This window comes from Lactuca serriola, chromosome 4, assembly GCF_051521515.1.
Source record: "Lactuca serriola cultivar US96UC23 chromosome 4, Lser_US96UC23_V15, whole genome shotgun sequence".
In the NCBI taxonomy this organism is placed as follows: Eukaryota; Viridiplantae; Streptophyta; class Magnoliopsida; order Asterales; family Asteraceae; genus Lactuca; species Lactuca serriola.
This window is the reverse complement of record NC_136411.1, coordinates 341952191-341972356: the sequence shown is the minus strand read 5'-3', so window position 1 is coordinate 341972356 and position 20166 is coordinate 341952191. Positions and strand designations below refer to the sequence as shown.

General features: G+C 34.9%; 1 protein-coding gene across 1 annotated transcript; it reads right to left on the bottom strand.

The window, feature by feature from the left end:
• Positions 1-723: 723 nt before the first annotated feature.
• Positions 724-1682, bottom strand: LOC145099632 (protein CANDIDATE G-PROTEIN COUPLED RECEPTOR 7-like). Its single transcript, XM_079037171.1, has 2 exons — positions 1104-1682; positions 724-1011 (listed from the first exon to the last, which is right to left on the bottom strand). The coding sequence occupies exons 1-2, from the start codon at positions 1680-1682 to the stop codon at positions 724-726; spliced, it is 867 nt and encodes a 288-aa protein (XP_078893297.1).
• Between the last annotated feature and the right edge of the window lie 18484 nt (positions 1683-20166).

The following is a 20166-nucleotide window of genomic DNA, read 5'->3' as shown; positions in this document are numbered from 1 at the left end:
AAAAAAATTCAATGAAACCATTGTGACCATTTAGAATCTGTTTAAAACAAATCGGATAAGATGATATCTTTATCACTAAAGATACCAAACTTTAATGAAAACTATAATAAAATTTAACATTTTTAATTGTTTTGTTAAAAGTGATATTTTTTGTTAGAAAATATTGTTGAAATTATAAAAAGTTGTCAAAGACGGTATTTTATTTTTGTATTTTTTTGAAAGAATGATTAGTTTGCCCGTTAAAAAACTTAGATTTTTATTTAATAATAGTTGTAATGGTTTTAGTTAGTAAATATTGATTATAAAATGGACATAAAAACCATACTGTTAACATTTACAATAATTAAAACAATGTTCAATTTCAGATTATTTTTTTTTCAAGATTCTGAGAAATGTAATACAAAATACATCCAAAATACGTTTTGAAAATACATATTTTACAAAATAAAATATTTTTAAATTTCCTTTGCATTATATTATCACATATGATGAATCAAACAGTCACGTTAACACCAGCAAATATAATCAACAATCAAACACAAATTTAACCTGCAAAATTACTCCGAAAAACCCATATCATTAACATCAAATTGTTCCACAAGAAAACTACTTCAAGATTAAAACTAATTGATGATTAATTCGACAACCCAATAGTACTTTAGTATGAATATCACTAAACAAGAGCTAGTGATCCTCCATTTATTGAAAGTTGAAGATCGATGATCAAATTCCTGATTCCACGCATCTACCTTTAGATTCATCATGATTGACAACAAGGGCAAAGTGTTTCCTGACCATGTTACACATGCATATCATGTAGAAATACATACTGTTCAATTCAAACACCACATTAGCCTTCAACATGTACACCTCAGCATCAATGGCGTTTAATCCAATAACACCATTCTTTCTCACGGGTTCCACGACAAGACTCATAAACACCAAATAAAGCATAACAATCATATAAAAGAACCTAAATCCATTCAACTTTTCAAAATCCTTAGCCTCATCCTACCAGTGCACATTGACAACAGTGAAAAAGTGCTGGGGTATGTCATAAGACCACAAGTAATTAGATCTATCAGATTCATCCAGTCATTAACGGAATTGCTAGTATCCCCAAACACTGTTTTAACTACATCTGCTAAAACCTGAAGTGGGATCAAAAGCAATAAAACGACTCTATCCACAGTTTGCATAATCGGCTCCATGAAATACCAACCAGAAGCGATTAATTGGATCACAATAGACAAACGGACAACACTGAGGAACTTAGGAATGTAGAAGAAGAGATCCGATCGATGAGTACCTGTAACGTCCACAGCCTCATAGATCAAGCTAAGCGCCTTCACTAAAATCAATCCCGCCAGTAGTAGATGAATCCGGCGAAAAGTTGGCACGACCTTGAAGCAAACCGAGATCCAGTACACTAGAAAGCAAAGATAAACGATTGAAAAGGCGAAGTAAACAGATGAGAGCTGAGGGAAGCAGTTCCCGTTGAAGAATGAGTAGAGAGAACACGTTTTGTGGAAGGAGGAGTGAGCATAAGGGGAGGGAGCGGGAGCGAGGTTATCAGGCTGGGTCGTCGGGGATTCCATCTCCGCGGTGGTGGAAGTGGGTGGTGCAGAGATGAAGAAGAAAAGGAGAAGAAGAGCAGTGAAAGGTGTTGCTAAAACCCTCATTTTGGTTTGCAGGTGATCGGAAAATTGGATGAAAGTTTTGGTGGTATTTTGTTTATGGAAAGGAATAGTTATATATACTGTCAGGAAGATTCCAGACACTAGGTCACTAGGGCTGCATTTTTTTTTTCAGAAAGATTTTGGTGATTTGATAAATATCAAATTAAAATATATTTTTTACAACTTCTTTTCTTTTACTATTGTATGAGGAGCTAATAAATCGAGATATATTATGAATTCATGATACTATTCTTTATGTCTTGTCCTTATTTGATCTCAAGTTTTTATAATTGTATAATTAATATGTTAGAGGTGCATAACTAGTTTAATGTTATTTATTGATTTATATTTAGGAGTGTGTTTGATTTTTTTATATATGAGTACGGTCTATATTAGCATCTTATTTTTTTTTTAGACTAGATGTGATCATATAATATCAATTTTTATAAAGTATATGATATAATTTGTAATTTTTGTTAATAGGAGATTTAAAGTAGAAGTAACCGATTATATATAAGGATTTTTTTCACACACTAATTTATCTATATAGATTTGGACACCAATCTATCTATAAGGCTTTTTAATTACTTCATAAAACACTTTTGACTAATTTTTATTGGGGCGTCTCCGATACATTTGTTTTATTTATTTATTTTTTTTAATTTTAAGATAGCTTCCTTCTTTTGTTTTTATTTGAAATTGGGTCTAAATTATTATTAACCAAGAAAATGCAAGTGGAGTGATATTTGGTTTTTCTAATTTGAGGTTTACTTCATAAAACCTATCTGCCCCATTTATTTTTTTTATTGGTGTATGTTCATAATTTATCCACGTTTTTATTATTTTTTTAATTATTTTCCATGGCTAATTTGATTTATTACAACATTAGTGAGATGAAGTTCAAAATCACATGGCTAATTTGATTTATTACAACATTGGTGATTTTAAGCTCTCATATAAGATTTCATATATAATCGAACAATCTAAACCATCAATTAGATCATATATGACAGTTTAGATTCATCAATAATGTTTAGATAATATATGGAAGTTAATAAGAAGGCTCTTTACGATTATTGGAAAATAAGTTGTTACTTAAGGTGTCAAGTTACATTTGAGGTTGCTATTTTGTGAAATGAAGTACAACGCTTAAGATCTTCCAATTTGAATATTTACTCTGTTTAGGTGATGGTGTTTTGATGTTATTAAGTAGAGTTTAAGTAAGTCGTATATAGTCATCCTAAAGGCATTAAGTCACTTAAATCATTAAGTGATGAATTAGTTAAGATACAATTTGGTGATTAGAAATGAAGTAGAATGGTTTAAGATAATCGACATTTTAACTTTTTTGCTAAAAATGGTTTCAACACACTTTGCAAGGCCTGTTAAATTATCCAGTCAACCCTTAGAAAATTTTGCATGACATTACAAATAATAATTTATTGCTAAAAACGAACGAATTCACTTACTGAGTTTCCAAATTCCACGACATCCAAATTTAATTGTCATCGCTTACAATATTATATGGGATTTTCCGTTGCAAAGTTTTATGTGAAAAATGGTTTTTAAAAGCATAAAAGATTTTCAACATGGGGTATGATATTTAGGATTAATGCCACATTACCCCTTTCGAACATGTGTATAATCATACGACTTAATTTATCGATACAACTTGTACTTCTACATACATATTTTCGACAGTATAAACCGTATATATCGGACAACACAAACCATGCTTTCTAGGTTTGAATTTTATTTAAGCTTTTTTAAGCACTTGCGTTGTTAGCTTTAAAACTTTTTTAAATGTAGCGTGTCCATTTTCTTTCTAAAATAAAATGAAATTTTATTACATTGAAATGTATTTTAAAAGTTAGAGACTATATGTATAAAAAATTACCCTCCAAAACGGACAAAAAAAACATATAAAAGGTAATAGATAAAGTTTAACCAAAATTAGGTATAAGCACCATTGTTTTATTTTGATCCAAAAATACTACTCATTTTTGGTAAAAAGTTAAAAATCAAAAATTCCAACACAAACATCATGACCATCTATTACTGTTTTAGGAGATGATATTTTTTTTCTTTCACAAAAGCCAGAAAAGTTCGACACATTTGTTATTTGAACACTCTAATACCTTTTTGTACTTTTTATTATTTTGTTAAAGATGATGTTTTTGTTATAAAAAATTATTGAAATTATTAAAAATTGTCAAAAGCGGTATTTTATTGGATTTTAATTTTTGTATTTTAAAAATGTTTTATTTGTTCTTCAAATTTCATAGCTTTATAAACAAACAAACTCAAAAGGAATGACAAAACATCATATGATTTCACTCTTAAATAAACAATAGACATAAAACTAGCTAAATCACTTGCATCAACTACTCCAATTTCTAGTCCTATTGGTTTTTTTTTTTTTTTTTTTTTGGGGGGGGTGTGTGTGTCTCAAATCTATCAATATTAAATATTAATCATAACATCATTTAGAGTTTATCCCAGCAAATTCATCTAAAATGAACAAAATAATCATATTTTTAACATTTACAATAAAACAACTAATGATCATTTACAAGAACAGAATTGTTAGCATCCCCAATCATTATTCTAACTACATTTGTTAAAACCTGAAGAGGGATCCAAAACAGTAAAACGATTCTATCCACATTTTGCATAATCGGCTCCATGAAATACCAACCAGAAGCGATTAATCGGATTACAATAGACAAACGAACAACACTGATGAACTTAGAAATGTAGAAGAAGAGACCTGATTCATGAGTATCTGTAACATTCACAGCAGCATAGATCAAGTTAAGTGCCTTCACTAGTATCAACCCAGCCATCAGTAGATGAATCCTGCGAAAAGTTGGCTTGACCTTGAAGCAAACCAAAATCCAGTGTACGAGAAAGGATAGATAAACAATGGAAAATGCAAAGTAAACAGATGAGAGCTGAGGGTCGCATTTCCGGTCGAGGAATGAGAACAGATCGCACGTTTTGTTGAAGGAGGAGTGAACATGAGGGGAGGGAGCGAGGTTATCGGACTGGATCGTCGGAGATTCCATCTCCGCCGTGGTGGAAGTGGGTGGTGGAGAGATGATGAAGAAAAGGAGAAGAACAGAAGTGAAAGGTGTTGCTAAAACCCTCATTTTGGTTAGCTGGTGATCTGAAAATTGGATGAAATTTTGTTCGTTTTTTTGTTTATGGAACCGAATTCTTATATATATGTCAGAAGATTCCAGACAATACTGATTCAATTCGTTTTTTTACAGGGGCTTTTTGGTAATTTTAGAAATATTAACTATTTGATGTGTTGATATGGTTTTGTTAATTAGAACATCTTTTATGTATTGTCCTTATTTGATCTTCATTTTTATAATTGTGTAATTAATAAATTAGAGATGTACTACTAGTGTAATATTATTTATTTTAGAGTTTAGATTAGATATGATACAATTTTTGATAAAGTATAGGATAGAATTTGTAATTTTCGTTAATATGATATTTGAAAGAATTATCTATTCTCTAAATAGCAATTTAATTACATTTTTGATTTCGCCCAAAAACCTGTTGTTATTGGTGTCCTTATTCCAATAATTAATTCACTCAAGGAGGATGGGGGGACACGTAAGGAGGTTCTTCCATGGTGAATAGGTGTAACATTCGTGTTACAAGTCTACTCTTTTTGGATACTTTTAGTGAAATAAAAAAATTCGAGTGTACAATTTTAAATAGACAAAACTTCAAAAATGGTTCCCGTAGTTTCTAAAAATCTGAAATTTAGTTCATAATTTATAAAACCTCACAGATGATCTCTATGGTTTCAAAACTTTTAACAAATTGTTCTTTTCGTTAATTCCGTTAGCTTTTGGCAGTTAAATGAAGGACATTTCTGTCTTTTCACTACCACATGGACCATTTATGAAGTTTTTCTCTTATTTATAATAATAATAATAATAATAATTTAATATTAAAGGTCTCCCACACACACACATAACAATTACTTTATTGTTTTAGATTTATATGAAAACATGAACAGATGCAAATATAGAAGTCAATTTTGAATCAAAATCCTTTTGTCTTTCACAACAAACTTGAATAAGAATACTGAAGTTAATTTTGACTTTTAATTTGACAATAGGAATAATATCATTGATTTAGACTTTCAATCTATTTCTGATCATTGATACTATCATGTTGGTATACTGATTTCAAACCAACATCTGGGTCTAAATTCATCTTGATCAATTATCAATTGCACAATCATAATCTATAATTTATCCAAATAAACAGTTTCATATCAATCATCATCCAAATTCATCTCTTACTTCATCGATAATATCCACTTCTGAAATCATATCCATCATGTATTTGAAAATTTCCATTTTGTTAATCAATACATGAAGTATGACTCACAAAATCGATTTAATCAAGAATATCAACAAAAAATTTGAAAAACGGGTAAATCGATTATCATATGAGAAAATTGATTATCAGATGCTGGTACTAGATACACCATTCCTCTTGCGGATTATGGGCAGAGTATGGAGACACGTAAACCAACAAATTGAGGTTTGAGACCCTTCAAATCAATGGAAGACCCATATGACTCAGTTTCAACCTCCATAAATCGAAAAATGGTGCAGATGTTCTTACCTTCAATCAAGGTTGTAATAATCGTTCGGCGGTAGCTTGGCGGTCGACTGGAGATAAGCGATTAATCGGACTAGACGAAGATTAATCAGGGACCCTTAATTATTAATAAAATTATTTAAAAAAATTAATATTCCCTAAAAAACTAAGTATTTGAAAATTTAAAATTTGAAAATTTTGAAAATTTTAGTTTAATATTTTAAAATTTGAAATCTTAAGATTTTGAAAATTTAAAATTTTTGTGTAATATTTGAAAATTAAAAATTTTTGAATTTTTTAAAAAATTCCCGCTTATGACCGTCGAGACCGCCAAGGACCGCCAATGTCGACTTTGACTGATTTCCGCCAAGCACCCTAATCGTAATCGGTTTAAGGCCGCCAAACGATAATCGTCGATTAATCGGCCGACAAGGCCGATTTCTGCAACACTGCCTTCAATGATGGGTCTTCCACGTCGCCCACCAAATATAACCATCGAACCTGGTTAAATATCCAGGTGAAAACCACACACACAACTTCTGATTCTTCTTATTATCTGTTTCTGAGTCTCCCTTTTTAATCGAAAACTGATTTGCAAGTTTGATTTTCCCCTAATCCATTGTCGCCGATCTGCAGTCTGCTGCCGATCTTCACTCTGCTGCTATCGATCCCTAGTGCCACTTCTCTCTTCCTCTACATTTACTTGGATTTGCTCTGATTTTTTCTGTCTGAAACCCCATAATCCGTAATTACCACTGACACTCGCCATCGCTAACCTTGTTTAGAAGGTAGAAAGAGACGAGAGAGGGACAGAGGGGTGGAGGAGATGAGAGATTGCAATTTGGCTGTTGTCTGGAATCCAGATGTGTAGGGGTGGTGGAGAAGAGAGGCCCCAATTGGGTGGTTCCGACCAAGGATATCACCGGTGGTAATGGTATTTTTAGGGTTCATAAAAGAGAAAGAAATGATGTTATGGTGGTAACGATGGGGCATTGGAGAGAGAGAGAGAGAGAGAGAGAGACCTTTAATTTAAATTATTATCATTATTATTATTATTATTTTAAATAAGAGAAAAACTTCATAAATGGTCCCTATAGTAGTGAAAAATCAGAAATGTTCTTCATTTAACAGCCAAAAGCTAACGGAGTTAGCGAAAAAAGACCATTTATTAAAAGTTTTGAAATCATGGGGACCATCTATGAGATTTTTATAAATTAGGGACTAAACTTCAGATTTTCGGAAACCACATGGACCATTTTTTAAGTTTTGTCTTTTAAATAATTAAAGTAAATAATATTGTGGAATTTGAAGTTTTAATTTATTAGAAAGAAAATTAAAACTTAAAGTGAAGATATTAATATTATGCTGGAGGGACCAAAATCATCAATTTGTAAAAATTAAGATTTGACTATGTTGACCTTGTGCCCATGTAGGACTTGAAATGCTACAAAAAGATGAGAAAGAATTATTTATGTAATATCTCTCGTCAAATAACGTTCAGTTTGAAAAAACAATAATAAATGGGTTTAATGTGTAAATGGACCAAAGGTAGTAGTCATTTATCCTTTTCCCTTCTCATTGAGTCATTGGAACCCAATGACATTTTGAGAGAGAAAAAGGGAAGAGTGCTGGGGTTTGTGGGCAACTCCAACCAGAAAGACACGAAAATGGAGATGATTATGTTACGAAAATTAAAAACAAACTTAACTTGTTTCACTTGATTAATGTGATCAAGCTACGCCTGCAAGCAATATAAAAATACTAGGCGAATGCCCGCGCGTTGTGTAGAAGCATCTATATAGCTGAAATCTTTACAAATATATGTTTTTTTTAATATAAAAATAATGTTGTTAAATTTGATATAATAATTCGTATACTAAGTTAATATAATATATTGATTATTTTGAATTATATGAATATATATACATCTATTAAAATTGTATAATTTCAATCTTTTGAATGACTTCTACCCGTGGGTTACTCATGAATAAAATTAATTATAATATATAGTTTAATGTTATTTATAGTTGTTGTTATTGTTAATTAATTTTTTAAAATTTATTTGCTTAACGTTTTAATTTCTATAAGTGTAATTATTTAAAACATCAAACAATTTTTTTTCAATTTTTTCTAAAGGTAACAATATAATCATTTATATAGAGTTATTTCTAACTATTGTTATTGTAAATAATTTTAAACTACTTATTTGAAAACTTTTAACAATTATAAAAATATCTTTAGGATATATTTTAGTTAAATTGATATTACAATTTAGTTTTTGCATTTAGCACTACAATCTATCACTTTTCACTATTTACAAAATATTCTTTGGATTTTTTTAAGTGGAACTTAAATTTATATTGAAGTTGACCCTGTAATGTTATATTTCAATTAACAATTTAAGTATTTTATCCAAATTATTCAAGAGTTGTAGCTTTAAACTGATAATAGTTTACATACGACAACATATTAAATCTAATAAATGAAGTATAATATGTTAAAAGTTAAAGACATAACTTTATATGTAGAAGTAAAAATATTATTTTAATGTTGAAATTTAGTCTACTTGTGATTACACTTTAGGTTTGATACTTAATTAACCTTATTAACCAACTTATAATCATTATTATAAAGACACTTCAATTTATCACTTTTAACTATTTACAAAATATTCTTTGAGTTGTTTAAGTTGAATTAAAATTTATATTTAAGTTTATCCTTTAAGGTTATATTTAAATTAACAATTTAAGTATTTTATACAAATTGTTCAAATGTTGTAACTTTAAAATGATAATGGTTACACACAACAACATGTTAGACCTAATAAATTAAGTATAATATGTTAAAAGTTAAAAACATAACTTTATAAGTGGAAGAAAATATATTATTTTAATATTGAAATTTAGTTTGTATATGATTACACTTTAGGTTTAATATTTAATTAACCTTATTAAACAACTTATAATCATGATTAGAAAGAAATTGAAAAGTCATGGGAGTTTCAAATGAATGAGGTGAAAGGAAAAAATGCATGGGAGTTTCAAATGAATGTGGTGAAAGAAAAAATGCTTCCTTTATAAGTATATATATATTCTTTTATTGATTTCAATATCAAATACGAATAAATAAGTATTTATTGCATTATCTACTTTTGACATTTTACTAAGTATCACTCATGTATCACTTTACTGGGGTTACAATAAATAAGATGTATATAGAGTTTTGTTGACCTATATTTCTACACCAGGTCTATCTAACATCCGATTTTGAGGGCTTAAGATTTTAGAAAAAAGTAAAACATTTATTTAAAAAGATTGCAACGACCGATATGTCAGGTAAAATCCCAGCTACTATTTTTTTTTTTGGCTTAAGGACCCTAGTACGCTGGGCGTACATAAGGTACGTTGGACATACTTCGAAGGACGCATGAGACGGGGTAGCTCCCTGGTACGCTGGGCGTACCTATTTATACATTGGCATACATATTAATCAAGAGCATGCATTTTATTCCAATCCAGGAGAGCAATTCGGTGGAGAAGTTAGCCGATATCTACATTTGGAAAGTGGTGGCATGTCATGGGGTGCCGGTTTCTTTGGTCTCTGATAGGGATGTTCGGTTTACTTACAGGTTTTGGAAGAGATTCAATGAGGAGTTGGGTACCCGTCTGCATTTCAGCATAACTTTCCACCTACAGACTGATGGTCAGAGTGAACGAACTATCCAGACTTTGGAGGACATGTTGCAGGCATGTGTTCTAGATTTTGACGGTAGTTAGGATACATATCTTCTTTTGGAAGAATTTTCGTATAACAACAGTTATCACGCCAGCATTGATAGACCTTCTTTTGAGATGCTCTACGGGAGGAAGTGTAGCACCCCGATATGTTAGGGTGAGGTCGGTCAACGGGTCATGGGGAGTACCAGGGTGGTACTCAAGATGAGATAATTGATTTAGAAGGATCGCAAGAGACTCCCGACAGGTCATGCCCGATAGAAGAGTTATGCAGATAGATGTTGGTCAGATTTGGAGTTCCAGGTTGGGGACATGGTGCTCCTGAAGGTGTCACCTTGGAAATATGTCATTCGATTCATGAAGCGGGGCAAGCTAGGCCCCACGTATATTGGTGCTTTCAGGGCGTTAGCCTGGGTGGGCAGGGTTGCGTATCGTTTGGATCTGCCAAGGGAACTCAATCAGATCCATAACATTTTTCATGTCTCTCAGCTGCATAAATGTTTTCTTGATGATTCTGCAGTTGTTCCATTGGAGGACATTTAGGTTGATGACCGCCTAAATTATATAGAGAGATCAGTGATAGTCCTTGCCAGGAGAACAAAGACTCTGCGAAACAAGGTGGTGGATATTGTAAAGGTGCAGTGGTAGCACCGAAAGGGTTCAGAGTGGACGTGGGAGCCCGAGGATGAGATGAGGGAGCATTACCTAGAGTTATTTGTGGCAACGGACTTCAAGGAGAAAGTCTGATTCAAGTAGGGGAGAATTGTAACACCCGATTTAAAGTATTTTTCATTTTGGACACTTGGTGTGTAATTAGTTTGCAATTTTGGTCCTTAGGGGCATTATTGTAATTTTTAGGAGGAGAGTGTGTACGCTGGGCATTCCTCCCGAGCATTGGGTTCACATAATCAGGGGATAAACCCTAATTTTAGGGTTTGGACCGTATTTAAGAAACCTTATTTCCTAAGGTTCTCTCATTTCCCAGCCTCCATTACCCCTTTGAGTCCTATTTCCAAACCTTAGCTCATTTCAAGAGAGAGTTGACATTTGTGTGTGTTAGGTGTGTGTTTGGTGACTATGGCAAAATGGCTTAATAGGGGGACTATGTCAGACCTACACGTCCGAGTCCCCGATCAGGTGTAGCCACCCAGTACATTGGACGTACACCTGGAATGCTCAACGTTCGCGACCTGATCATAGGCTTTTGTGATTTGGGCTATCTTTGGGCCTTTGATGGGCCACAAGTATTTCTGATTATGGGCCATTGTTAGAGCTTGGGTCTTCTTCGATTTGGGTCCATATTTGGATTTGAGTATCCTTTAGGAATTGGGCCATTATTGGGCTTTTATGCCATTGAGTTTGGGTTACGATTTTTGGGCCAATTGAGGGAAGGGTAAAATGGTCTTTTACCTTGGGAGTCGAGATTAGTTAATCAAAGTCCCAATTATGGTTTATCACCCAATTATTAATTAGGGTTTTATTTGGTTGGTAAGTGTAGGGATTCTCCGGTTTAGTGGCTCGAGTATCTATTTGACTTACAACAGACTGAGGTGAGTTTGCTAAGTATACTGTAGGACACTATTGATTATATGTGTACTTGTAGTCTTTTTGACTCTTGTTGTACATTTTGTATGCATGTATGGCTGTTTGCTATATGTACGTGGGGTGAAATAGACCCAGTACAGCCTTGTGGTGACATATGAGTTGAGCTAGACTTGGGGGTGAAACAAAACTAGGGTGAAATAGACCCGATACGACGTTGGGCTGACATATGAGTTGAAATAGACTCGGGGGTGAAATAGACCCAACACAGCCTTGAGCCGGTGTATATGTATGTTATGTGGTATTTTGGGGAACTCACTAAGCTTTGTGCTTGCAGTTTCTAGTTTATGTCTCAAGTACTTCCGGATCGAATGGGAAGAGCTCTAGATGATCGCATCACACACACCATGACTTTTCGCTTATTTGACTTTGATGTATTTTGGATGATTATGGATACATTATGATTTCCTTATGGTTTTGATAAACACATTAGGTTGATGTTTTATTTAGTATAAAAACAAAAAAAATTTGGTTCTGAGTTTTGGGATGTTACACATTAAGTCTTGTAATGGTATTGGGTGATCTCCGTCACCGAATCCGATCCCTGCCTCAGGTCTAAAAACTCCTTAGCCAACCTCTCCCGCTCGACATCTCTCTTAACTGATCCCAAGATACCACAACCATCTGCTCGTCAGAGTACGATCCCGTAACAAGTCTCCACCAATCCTTCGCTCCGGACCTTAGAAGGTTGGGCATGAACACATGAAGAAACACCCCTCCATATCATATAGCCATATCATGGCCACAATCAGGTCCTGGACTCCGTCAAAAGTCGGAGGCTTCGTATTATCGAAGTTCCGATACTGAAAGGCCCACCCTGGCCCAACACCTACAGCTGTCACGGCTGCAGAGGCTGCAACAACAGCCGTTTCAGCAATGGCTGCATAGCGATCATCAAAGAACTCCATCATCGTGGTCTTGATAGACCCAAACATCTCTGGAATCCGATCCCAGACGATGGCTACATCTTCCTCGTGGAGGATCCTCCTGATCCTGGCATCTAAATCATTTGATCTCATCTAACTGTCAGTTCTTGATCCCGACCCGGATCCAATCTCGACTCGCCTCGTAGTCACCATACTGAAAATACACCAGGAAGATACCATATAATCCACATACATAACGGGGAACCAACTCCCGATGAAGCCCTAGGGGTTGTGACTTCCTTGCTACGCATACGGGTTGTGTGGTTTCAGAAGTACCGACCCATACTACTTTCCGCACCTACCCGTGTTTGTCTCAAGGATCATCACAATACCCTAACAATACTCATAAGCATAAACGAATGTGCAGTCCTCACTCCTGGAGGAAGATCTAAACATCTCACTACTGGCCGACCGAACCCTCACGACTCATCCATGAAACTTCCACCAACCCTACAACACTCGTGTATGCTAGCCATACATAACACTAGACCATATAGACATTCGAATATGTTGTTGGGTTTTATGTACTCTAACATCCCTATGGTGCACATACAACCCTAATGCTTTGGATTTAAGTTTTCTCTAATTATACATGCAACATTGGTTTCCGAAGCATGAAGCCTAAACTAGCATACAAAATTTGACATATGAATCATAAAACAAGTTAGAAGATTACCTCCTGATGTAGCTAGTAGGACTTTGGGCTTAAGTAAGCTTAGCACCCCAAGTGTTGTTCCTCAAACAAGTCACAAACACCAATAAACAACTAGATGAATATGAGAGAGGTTTAGGAGACTAGAAATCAGGTTATCTTCTTGAAATGCAAGGTGGTAACCAATTTTAGTACATTGGGTTACATATTTATAGTGTAGAATTCCAAGAATCATGTGTAACCCTAATCTTTCACTTAAGCTTATGATCCATGCATTTGATTTGGATTAACATTTCATGGATTAACCCATAAGCATAGCCCATAAAAAATCAATCATTTATCATTAGCCCAATCATATGTATTATGTGTTTTACATAATCAGTCCCTATTAATTCAAATAGTGTCTTTTGATCACTAAATTAATTCCAAATTAATTCTTGATTAATACAAATTAAATAATATGATTTCTCAATTAATATACTATACTTATAATATATTAATAAATAACTCATAACCTCTTACTCAAATATCCATCTATCAAATTGTTCTGGTGAAGGCAACCCGAAATACTATTGGGTCAAGTACATACAAATTATAGTTATGTGCTTAGACACCTAATTGAACGGTCTCCCACTTGGATAAGTATAATAACTATAATTGCCAATGTAACTTAAATCCGATTAGCAATCGTAGCTCTCACAAAGCCACTGTCGAACTCTGATGTGTCCATTAGATAATGGATCATATGATCCTCTGTTCATCAAGATATATTGTGGATAAAGACATGGAATTAAAGCCAGACTCATTGTCTAATATTTTGTTTCCTAATTTCTGATTTGTTTGACATAGAACTTAATTGAAAACATCAATTTAGTTCTGATCGAGCCCGACACATAAGTGAAAACAAAATCATCGAGGGGCCCAAGATATCACTTTTAATCTTCTTAGGATAAAAGGAACAAATAAACTTCGACTTATATGCTTGTACTAACTACTTGTAACATTCTGTTTATTCAATAAATGATTAAATGAATTAATGAATGTATAGTAGCCCTAAAATCAATAATTATATATAGTAAGGTGTTGGTCTCGAGGAGCTAATTGTCATAATTTTAGAAGGCGGGAGTTAGAGTGTACAATTCGAACTTAATTTGTAAGTAATATTGAAGACATGGGCTTCTTGGTAACAATTAGGACTTAATATGAAAGGAATTATGGAAGCAAGGGATAAAATGTAAATTTTGGATTTGTATTGTAAAGATTTATGGAATCAAGAGTTAAAAAGGTAAATTTTGGATCTATTTTGAAAGAAAAAGGTGAATGAGGGAATGTTTGTGTAAACATGGGAGGAAGTTTGAACGGTGAGGGCTATATAAACCCGTTAGTGTTCGGGTGTGCTTCTGGGATTCTATTCATGTTAGTGTTCAGGTGCTACCGTTACAAGTCTTATGGTTGCATATGGGTTTCTGGCAAGTGAAGCTGTGAAGAACCACCATGGCAGTTGGCCATGGTGGCTGCTGCTGTCAACCCCACCGCCTACTTCCGCCAGAATTCCGATGGGTGTATTTTTCATGTTCATCTCAAGGGTTTTCGTGTTTTGGTGTTTCTGAACAAGTAGGGGCGTGCTCTTTAACCGGAAACCATGGAAAACCACCATGGCTGCCAACCATGGTGGCTGCCACCACGTGCTACTGCCGGCCACCACTAGGGTGGCTGTGTGTGTTTATGTTAGTTAGTATGTGTATTATTTTTTGTATTAAAGCATTGTAATTGTAATTATCAAAAAGAATAATGAGAAGAACCATACCACCACCGTAACGTGGTGACCGCCGCCGTGAGCCGCCATTGACCACCACTACCCGAGGTGGTAGTGGGTGGTGCCCGATTAATGAAACCCTAGTAGGCCTGATGAAGCCCTAATTGATCTAAATTCTTAGTTTTAGGCCTATTGGGCTATGATTGGGTTGGAAACCCTAATTAGGGTTTAAAAACCCTAATTTTGAGATTATTGGTTTGGACTTATCGAGAACCACATTTTAGACCATTGGAGTGGAGTTATGACTCAAGCCCGATTTCATTGTATGTTTGGACTTAATGGATTAAGTCCTTAAAGGGTTAAGTAGGAACACTTAACTCTAATCGTCATTTTATGTGAAAAACCCTAATTTGGTTTGATGCTTGTTGGGCTATTTACTGGACTAAGCTGCTGAGCATATTTATGGAACAAGGGAAATTATTGGGCTTCAGGATAATACCCATTAGAGAGGCTTGGGCTCAATTTGAAAAATCAGGCCATATGTTGGGCCTTGGTTAACTATTGGGCTTTTGGGCCTTCATGGTGTGAGTTTGGGCCTTGGTTTTGAACCAAGCTAGGTTAGGGGTAAAATGATCCATTTACCCCAAGTGTAGATTATGGTTGTGTACTGGAACCCAATTATTAATTGGTTTTCGTTTTGATGATTGATAGTTTGGGAACCTGTAAACCAACAACTAGAGTTTATCTGCGGGACTTCAGCACCGCGAGGTGAGTTTTGTCACCATACCAATGGGTCTAAGGCATCAAGTTTGGCCCATTTTATGATAGTTAGTATACTTGTTGTGTAGAGGTGTGTGGCATATTTATGTAGTGATATGTGGTAGAGATAGCTTTTACAGCTAATGGTAGAGATAGCCTTTATGGCTAATGGTAGAGATAACCTTTATGGATAATGATAGAGACAGCTGTTATGGCTAATGGTAGAGATAGCCATTATGACTAATGGTAGAGATAGCTTTTATAGCTAACGGTAGAGATAGCCTTTATGGCTTATGGTAGAGATAGCTTTTATAGCTAATAGGATATATGTTACGTGGTAGAAGTAGCTTTTATAGCTAATATGATATGTGGTATGTGGTAGAGATAGCTATCATAGCTAATATGGTATGTGTTATGTAGTAGAGATTGCTTTTATAGCTAATATGATATGTGTTATATGCATTGTGTGAGGGGTATGCTCTGGGGGAACTCACTAACCTTTGTGCTTACAATTTATAGTTTTAGTTTCAGGTATCGTCGATTTGGAAGAGGAGGGCTCGGGTTGATCGCAGTGCACACACACCTATGGTTTCCGCAATGCATGATTTTGCAATAAAATCTGATAAATGTTTTACTTAACGATGATTTCGAAATTTTGAAATAAGTGGTATCAATGTTTTAGCTATAATAAAAATGAGAACTTTTACCCTGGATTTTTGGGTCGTTACAAGTTGGTATCAGAGCCTTGGTCTGAGGGATTTTGTAACGCCCGTGTTTCTAGGCTAGGCACTAATGATGATGTAATAGTCTATGCCAAACTTTGTAACTTGTTTTGAAATAATAAAGATGTATTATTTGAATATTCTGTGCTTATACTTAATTATTATGATTTAATTAGTTAAGGATAAAAATGAGCGTCGAAAATAAATGTTAGATAAAGCCTGATATCTATGAAGAAAGTTGTAGTGGTGGAAACAAGGATTCCTGAGATATAAATAATACTGAAATCCGAGTTATAACGAAGAAGTTATAACCTGTCGAAGTTTTGCAACAGAACCGACATGACGCTGTGAAACGTAAAAAGTGAATTAATGATAAAGTGCTTTTTAGCCTTAGTGATCTAAATAAAAGTCGTAGTATTCGTTAAACCGATAATTTTAATAAAAAGAACGTCCAAATCTGACTTCGTATGAGGAAGTTATGATTTTTCTAAGTTTTAGCTTAACAGTAGACAACTAAAAACTCGAATTTTAGATCGAGTGATTGTTAGCCGCCACAACCTAAATAAGAATCAAATGTCTCATCAATAGTAGTATAACGGTAAAAAAAACAGACGAAAACATACATCGGATGAAGAAGTTATGAATTTTTAACGAATTTTCCAGTCGCAATCTGTTAAAAATAATAATATTAAAAATAAATTCAAAATTAGCCGATGGAGTGTAAACAAAATTTATAGAGTATAATCTCGGCTACGCGTGCATATAAAGAACGTTGAAAACGGAGCTCGCATGAGAAAGTTATGATTTTTTTAAAGTTCAGGGCACAAGAACCGAGAAAATTCGCATGCATGGTCCAGGCTCGGCCACGTAGCTCCTTCGCATGTGAGATACGTGTCCATCCTGTGGCATTAACGAAGCAAGCTCCAATCACGAACTGATGCGTGTCGCATTCGTGGCGTGTCCGAAGCGAACCACGTCGCCCCTCCCTTGCGAGCCGCCCCGTGTCCGAAGCGCTGGACCAATCCGAAGCCGACACGTGCCCCCTCCTCGCTAGCCGTCTGACGCGTGCCCTTGTCTCCTTCCTCCGGATCCAAGCCTCGCAGGTATATATAGAGGGTGTGAGCCCTCCCGGCTAATGTTACAAATTTTCACATTTTTCACCCTTAAACCCTCTTTTAAGCAATTTTACAACTCCCGAAGCCCCGGGATCAAACCTAACACCTGAAAAACGTCCCGAAGTGCCCGAAGACTCTGAGAAATTTATCTTTTTAGTTTGAAGCTCAACCTTCTCAAGGACCAATTTTTCATTAAAGTTCTCGGTTTCATCGGAAAGGATTGTTTTAAGAAACGAAGTGCTGCCCGATTATTGTTAAATCAGGTGAGTGTGTAGTTACTTTCAACTTACACATAGATATGAAATATTTTCTATAAAACATGTGCTATGTGTATATATATTGATTGTTTATTTGAGATGGATATTGAATGGATGTTTTATACAAGTTTTACACTATATATATATATATATATATATATATATATATATATATATATATATATATATATATTATCTATAAATATGTTGGGTAAAACATGGGTAGATGAATAGTTGATGTGTGTTAAAATGACGAGAGGCGTCGATGTTGTTGTTGTTGTAGTCATCTAGCAGAGTATAGATGAGGGCCACAGATCTTTCTAGACAGTCCAGTGGAACGCTAGCAGGCTCCTAACCTGTAGGTGTTGGTGAACTATATGTTCATTGGTGTACTCCATCCCATTCATGGTTGCCTTAAGGACATGTATGGCTGAGGAATCCCGTTAGCAGTAGTGTCCATCCCGATGACGATCCTTAGGCTAGGTACCTTGTGATAGGTGTTTAGGGACGTAAAGTGAGGATAACGGGAATGGGTGATCAGGGTTATTTTTGGTTGATGAAATTAATAAATTTATTGTTGGTAGATGAAATTAATAAATCTATTATTATTTGTGGGTTGAAAATCCTACCAGACTCCCAAGCCTGACACACTCAACATTCTATATCACAGGTAGTGGACCCCGAGCATAGTTGGATGATGATGTAGGATTTTTGGATTATAGGCCAGTAGTTGTAAATAACTATTGTAAGGCTTATAATATACTGTTTAATGTTTTGGTCTGTATCGGAATATGACATGTCGAGGTTTTGTTATATAATGAAAATAAATTTCTTTAAGAAATGCTTTGATAAATATTCTTATCGTAATTTGTTTTGGGGACAAATTCTGCAACAACTTTTGGAAGAATACTTTGATTTTATTTTAAAAGAATAAACTAAATCGGTCTTTCCTGGCCGAGAAATTTGGGGATGTCACAGTTGGTATCAGAGCATTAGTTTAAGTGAACTAAGAATTTATAGGATTTCTAGACTTAAACTTAGAATATTAAGTGATGATTGCGTGATGAGTGTCTACCATATTTTAGACACGAGAACTAATATATTTTAGGAAAGATTTCTAAAATGCTTTTATGTGCAAAATGCTATATGTTTGCCATATATGCCATTATTTGTTTGGATCTATGGTCTGTTGCCGACCGGATCTGGAAACCTTATGTGTTCAAAATTCTAAGCATACAACTACGATATTAGAACTAGCATGTAATGTTTCAGAGTGATAAGGATCTAAATTTGCCTAGTTTGGTGTATAGATCATAATGGCGAAAACTCGAAGTGGAGCCGAAAATACAAACAGAAATCAGCAACCTCAACCCTAAGTAATGGAGCAGGTGCCAATAGCAAAAGCTGCACCAGAACCAATCACAATGGCTGGAGTACAAGCCATGATTCAGGCTATGATGGATGAACAAAGGGAAGAAATGAGATAATTGTTGCTGAACACTAGGAGTGAACCTTCAATGCCTATTGAACAAACGAAATTAAATGGCGGTCAGTTTGAGGAAGGAAATTATAGTGTATTTTGTTGGTCAGACTGAATCGCTTGTGGATAGGAGGAATAATCAAGAGGAAGGAGTTGAGAAAAATGGATGCAAGTATAATGACTTTATGACTTTAAAGCCATCAACTTTCACTGTAAAACAAGATCTCGTCGGAGTAATGAACTGGATCTCGGAGATGGAATTGGTCTTCATGACATGTGGTTGTCAAGGCAAGTTTCAAACCATATTTGCAGTGCGTCAGTTCAGAGGTGGCGTTTTTTTGCTGGTGGAACACTCTGGGGAAGACGCTAATCCCTAATGAGCCATTGCAACTGACTTAGGTAGAGTTCTTGGTGCATTTCAAGCGCAAGTACTGCTTGGCCCAAAATCTGCTTGAGTTGGAGAACCAATTTGTCACACCGAAGAAGGGAAGTATGACCATTGATGAATACACCAATAACTTCATAGATAAAATTGAGTTTGCTTTGCGTATTGTCCCAGATGAACTGACGAAAATTGATAGGTATGCAAAGGGACTTCCTTAGGAGTATGCGGTGCCAGTCCGTCAGGCACTTACTCTGGAGGCAACTATCTGGACTTCCAAGTCTGTTGAAGATATGATTAAGGGGAGAGCCGCAAGCAAGGTTGAAGTTGGCGAGAAGAAAAAGTTTGAAGGAACTTCAGGTTCCAACAAGAAGAACAAGTTCTTGAAGTCTGGTTCGAGGAAATTTTGAGGAGGAACTAAAACGAAGTGGTGTGAGAAGTGCAAGAAGAAGCACTCTGGGAAATGT